Below are 6,459 nucleotides of genomic sequence, written 5' to 3'. Positions count from 1 at the left end.
CATTCCGGTGTCCTACCATTAAGGGTTTCATGAAGCCTTTGCCGGCTCATCGCTGGGAAGATCATCCTCATCATGGTAGATGTTCTCTGCCATCTGCCATATCTGAAGGATGTTGTCTTCAGCAACGCTTGCAAGCACCCAGTCCTCACACGGGTTCCAGGAGAAGTCAGAGATTTTGCTTGTGTGGCCTCCATGAATGAACAAGAGCTCAGGAGGGCCATCCTCCGCGTCCTCTGGTGTTTGCTCCTGATCAATTCTGTCAACACAAACATCATTCACATCAAGAGGGAAGTGAGGAGACAAAAAGGAATGCTGAAAAAAAACTTTGAAAGCTGGACGGCTGTTTACCTGCTTAGATCCCAAACCATCAGCCTCCTTCCCAGACAACAAGATGCAAGTATAGTTTCATTCTTTGGGCTCCATCCAACTTGAAATACTTCCTCTCTGATTACACAATCAAATTCAGATTCAAGACCGATAATAACAAACATACGATGAATAACACAAACATATACTCATTTCCTTCTAAGCTAAATATAGGATGGATGAACAGAAAAGTGATGGTAAAACTGAAGCATACTTGTGACAGTCAAAAGTGTGCAGCGAAGTATCAATCTTCCGAAGATCAAATAATTTGACAGTCTTGTTGGTTGAACCAGTTGCAACAACCCATTCATTGAAAGGATTGAAAGCCAGGCAATTCACCTATAAATGTGACATAAGGAAACAAAGTGGAAAGTGTAAGAACATATTTCTTTATACAAACAACAGAAACAAAGGCAATTGGCTCTTCCAGAAGAATAATATAGGGAAAGCAAGGTGTGCCCAGTGATAACAGCCTCTGAATAGAAATCATGCACGAGTAGGAACTACTAGAGTGATATGATAAAATTGCTACCAGATGCCATCTTTCTTTTCTGGATACAGCAGTTGAGGTTTTCAAGTGAAACAGTTCGTGCAGCCGGATAAATAGATTGTAGTTTTCCTCCGATCACTACAGCATTCAAAATGAGATAATTTAGGATGTCCTCGGCTAATTTGTTTACAACCAACCTAGATTCTAGAACGATGAACGTGTTAACACCCCATATGTTATCGTTATACAAATATGCTACTCTGTTTTGTATCCTGAACCACCATTGGCTGCATCAGCTTCTGGGGTAAGAACCAATAAACAAATTAACAAGATATCTAACCATGATATTGTATTCTTAGAGTCACATAATGCAAATAGTATAGTATTAAACCAATAGTAAGTAGAGGCTTGAGGCTCCCCAGGAAACCTACCTCACCCTGGTTTGCCACCACAGACTGTACAGGCTTGGTCGGTGCAGGAGTACGCATATCACAAATTAGGAGATGATGATCATCACCAACTGAGCCGAATAAGTATTCATGCCTCAAATGCCAAGCAACATCTTCAACGACGCCATCATGAAACTAAACAGAACAGAACCAAAAAAATATCGTGTTAAGCCACTAACAGATGTGCTGGTCACATGAAAAATATCAGTTGAATAATCATACTCCCTCCGTCCGAAAATACTTGTCATCAAAATTGATAAAAAGGGATGTATCTAGAACTAATATACATCTAGATACATCCCCTTTTATTCATTTTGATGACAAGTATTTCCGGACGGAGGGAGTACAAGTGAAACTTCCATGTTTTTGCTATAGTATAACTAGGAAAGTTTTGGTCCAATGTACTTGAGACCATGTCAATTGACTGAAATACATATGGTGCTAAAGAGTTATTTTTTCATTGGCAGCTTGGTTGGGAAGAAAAAAAGATCCCCTTATTTCCCTAAAAGGCGAAGTTATCCGTGCACTACCAATAAATTTCCAATTGAGTATTGTTACTGTGTAGCACTGATTTTTTTATGGCCCTGCATTCTGCAAAGCAGAAGCTTACAAAGATAAACTTCAAAACAAAATCAGCACAGATACCAGATCAGCAATCTCACTTGTTCACATATTCAACACACTGAGCATTAAACAGTATTATTGTTATGATTTATGATGCTTAACTGACTATGGACCATGCCATGCGGTACCAACAGCTAGAGAACCAAAAGGAAGGAATTGACAGTCTTAGATTAATAAAACTGCCAGAGCTGCCATGTCTGAGTGTGAAATGCAGACTATAATTCTATTCTTCAGGATAACACAGCAAAACCTGCTGACATGGACGGTGCATCACCCAAAATTACCCATGAAAGCTGCTGTTAGACCTAATGTGAATGGTTTCAACTAGGAGGGTGTAAAAGAAGTGTCATAATTAGGATGCAGATAGACTTTTTCCTCATGTATACCATCTTCACAAATGACCATCAGGAATATATTATGTATATTATTTCTCCAAGGATGAATACCAGATATGACTAGCACACAAACACATTCAGAGAAACATGCTATCAGAATGGCATGTCATGAGGAAAGCTTTAACCAATGATACAAACAAAGCTATGCGTTAATGCACTCAAATGGAAAAACGATCATGAGCCATACCTTAAAAATCTGGTATGCGTCGAGAGTTTTATTTTTGGGGCATATATCGAGCCCGATTAACTTCTCCATCATGATTTATCTGTTGTTTGAAGTCAAACTACATAGAGTTTGACCTAATTTATCTAAAAAATAGCAGCATTTACAGTACAAAAATTATAAGTATGAACATCTCAATCACAAAAACATGCCTCTAGCCAATATTGAGCTCCGTGACCGAGCTAAGGTACATAATATAATTACAGGCATGTCATTAAACTGCTAGGTATTCAATGAGAAGAAGTTCATTTTTTTTTTTGCGGGAAGAGAACAAGTTAAAATTGACAGTATAACACAATAGATCAAAGCAATACCAAATCCTATATATATTCAACAAAGGTATAAAAAATAAAACAGAGAGTAGGCCAACTGTTATCCAGGTATGCCAACAGCAATGAGAGATTCATGGAAAACAAGAGAAAAAACATCCCAAGTTCTCTCAATGGCATACAAGCAATGAAAGAAAATCATAAATGATTCTCTTTTTTTTTTGCAGGGGAATCATAAATGATTCAACTCAACGTGAACAGAGATTTCTCAGATATGGCATCCAAGATCATAAAGAGCCAAGGTTCATCATCCTGCAGTAGCTGGTTACAATCACTGCAACAGTGGAGCCGCAGCAAGAGGTTTTCGCCAATGATAGACAACACTTGATAATCTTAAAAGGTTCGATACAAACTCAAACATACGTTATAAGTTTGCGCTTACTGATCTGGTCCACGACTTAATAGTCTCAAAAGACTTGATACAAACCTAAAAATAGCATTGCACTGACACACGAAAAAGATACCGACAGAATATTAAGACTCAGACTCAAACAAACAAGTGCAATGAGAGCTGATTGAACACAGACAGACTAGATTGATTTGCTCAGTTCCCTAGATCCTGTAGACTTCCACAACAGTGGTGTGATCATAGCAGTGCTCTGAACTTGGAGAATCGATCTCTAGGCATCAAGGTTCGGGTATCGCAGTGCCGTCTCCGCTGAATTAAAGATGACAATATGGAATGCACATGAGATTCAGACAACGAGAGAAGAAAGTAGAAAGAAGAAAAAAGGAGTAAACTTTCATGATCGCGCTCTCACCTGGTGAGCCGTGAGTGAGAAGAACGATGTGCAGTGGGTAGTTGTTCCTAGGAAGATCGACCACCAAGGGGACTAAGCGCCCGTAGCGGCCCGAGCGGATACACAGCATGAGTGTGAAGTACACGTTAAGACCCAGCCTGTTTTGTAGCTCCACCGTCAGATTGTCCAAGGACTGGGACATGGCTACCTCGAACATTTCCCACGCATCCTCGTCCACAGACCCATCAGCAGCGGCCTGCACGTAGAAGACTTGGCGCAAGGGGCCGACCTGGGAAAGCGGGTGGAGCGGATGCTGCGCCTGAATTTGTGACATGACATGCGTCTCAGTGTTCTGAACCAGATAAGAAAGGTTGGGGAACTCTACGAACTGTACTCACCTCAACTGGAAGAGGGATGTCCATTCGGACCGGCAGAGGAGGGATGGTCTCCGCCACCCAGAACGACATATTGCTTAAATCACCAGGAGCAGGGGCGTCGCTGACGCTGACGGCGGTGTTCCAGCGGCGGATCCTGCCGTTGGCACGGAGGTAGCCGCCGGTAGCGTTGCGGAGGATGACGGCAGCATCAGTGGACCCCTCGTCGGCGGCGATGGACTCCCACGCGATGGACTGGAGACCCCGGACCACGAAGTCCAGCTGCGTCGCGGCACGGCCAAGATGGCCGCGCGGCGCCTGTCCGGACACGCCCAGGTAGCGGCCGTAGGCGGCGGAGTGGAGGAGGACGTGATCCCCGGAGAGATGCACGCTCCACGCGGCGCGAGTGGACGGACACTCCCAGCCCGTCGGCGTCGGCGTGGAGGTACAGGTCACGGCCGACGTTGCGCAGCCAGACGTGGTTACCGTCGACGAAGGCCCCCATCGCAAAGGAACCAGCTTCCGAAGTGGTGAAAGGGTGGGTTTTTTTGGAGAGCAGAACAGAGAAGCCGCCTGATCTGTGCGGGCTGGCGCTGGTGTATTTCTAGTCGAGACGGGTCTCTGGTGGTCTCGGTCTCCCCGGTTTGGTTTGCTTTAACGTACACAGGCTATCCACTGTCAAAGTTGCCAGTCTTTTCAGAAAAAGAAACTGGGAATACGAATTTGGCCTGGTACCATTTTCCCGCAACAGAAACATTCAAAATTGACACACCGAGATAGTGGCGCTACCAGACACCAATCTTTGAAATTTTGAAATACTACTAGACAACTCTCTGAAAAAATCGTGCGTTCCAATTGATGTGCGACAATTGGATTATGCCCACAAAATAGCTGATGTTGGTTAGTAAAAAAATGACGCTAACCATTGAAACATCAAACATCTATGTCCAGAAGTTAGAGCATGTAATTTCTTTTTTAAAACCTAAACTTATACTTTTTTCTTCTAGAATACGCAAAAGCATGCATACCATATACACCATCCCTTACATAATACTTGTCGTGGTTTTAGTTCAAATTTGAACTAAAACCACGACAAATATTATGGAACGGAGGGAGTATTGAAGAAGAGAGGGTTAAAAAACTCATCCACATTGCAGTGTCAGGGCATCTTCAACGGCGTCCCCTAAAACGGACACACTATTTGTTCATGGACTGGTCCGGACTGCATCCCTATATGTTTGCCCAGTTTTGACACCAATTTTCATTTCAAATGCATACCAATATGGATCACATTAAAGTGCGGCGTTCATAGTGGCCGGTCACAACCAAAAAGAGGCGGATGTCCATAGTTTTTACATGCGTTTGATCACAAAAGATCCAGTCCGACAGTTCCGCGGCCAACATAGTGTGTACACGAGCGGCTACTACAGCGGTGGCACCCCGCATCCCTGGCCCCACCCGGCCCATGCACCCCGTCCCCCGCCACGCCCGCCCTTTTTGCTAGCACCTTCCTTTGCCTTCTTTTTGAGGCGGTTGGTTTGCCGTGTCGCCGAGTTGATCCTCTAGGCCTCCGCCTTCAGTGGATCCTCCACTTGCAGCGGCTCCAGCTGCTCGTGGATCGGGTCCATGCGGAGGCCGATACAAAAAGGGTGGGAATTGGGGTGGAGAGCGGCGGCGACCGAAGCTGAGAGGATGGAAAAAGTGGGGGTTTTGGCACAGAAACAGTGCAGACTGCTCCAAATGCGCGGGCTCCACCTCGGTTTTGGAGGGCCTGCGGTGTCGGAGTCCTATGTGGAGGAGGTTTGGACTACCGTAAAGTCCCTTGTTTGCTTCTGGTTTGCGGGAAAATAGACGTCCGAACCGGTCCACAGACCGATGGGGTACCGCGTTGGATGGCAAAGTGTGTCCGGACTGCTCGTTCCGGACGGTTGTGGGTAGTGGAGGGTCCACGATGGAGATACCCTTACGTCCAAACGTCTTAACCACCACTTCCATCACTACCCTTTCTTTTTTTACAGAAACACAGTAACAAACGCAAACCCTCACATACATGCATTCACAATCACCCATATTAACACAGACACACACAATCCCTAACCCTATGAGCACCTTCGAGAGACTGAACCGACAGATCATGAGATTGACAAAGTCGTCACAAATGCCTCGTAGTTGATGGGCACACCATACCGTTCAAAGAGCAAGGAAGAACCTGGAATAAATCCAGGAAATATGCAAGCGCCCATGGCAAGTCTACAACTTCCTAGGTGGGATAGTTCCACCACAAGGAATCCAACCATCTAACTTATGCTTAGTTCACTGCTACAATCATTACCTGGAGAAGTTAAGTTGTTTACTCATTGAAACCCCACCTAGCCATCACCCCAAAGAAGGGTTCCCTATCACCACATAGAAGGCATGATTGCTTCCAAGCGCGAGCCCCATAGCCGAACATGTGGAGCACACATCCCA

The 6,459-nt window shown here is 44.7% G+C and overlaps 1 protein-coding gene across 1 annotated transcript; it reads right to left on the bottom strand.

The window, feature by feature from the left end:
- On the bottom strand, positions 1-2,580 carry LOC123120909 (histone-binding protein MSI1 homolog). Its single transcript, XM_044540880.1, has 5 exons — positions 2,512-2,580; positions 1,288-1,440; positions 581-705; positions 349-444; positions 1-256 (listed from the first exon to the last, which is right to left on the bottom strand). Exons 1-5 carry the CDS (start codon positions 2,578-2,580, stop codon positions 28-30), a joined length of 672 nt encoding a protein of 223 aa, XP_044396815.1. The 3' UTR covers positions 1-27.
- Positions 2,581-6,459: the final 3,879 nt, after the last annotated feature.

This window comes from Triticum aestivum, chromosome 5D (assembly GCF_018294505.1).
Source record: "Triticum aestivum cultivar Chinese Spring chromosome 5D, IWGSC CS RefSeq v2.1, whole genome shotgun sequence".
Classification (NCBI taxonomy): Eukaryota; Viridiplantae; Streptophyta; class Magnoliopsida; order Poales; family Poaceae; genus Triticum; species Triticum aestivum.
The sequence above is the reverse complement of the archived record's forward strand: the minus strand, read 5'-3'. Positions and strand labels throughout refer to the sequence as shown.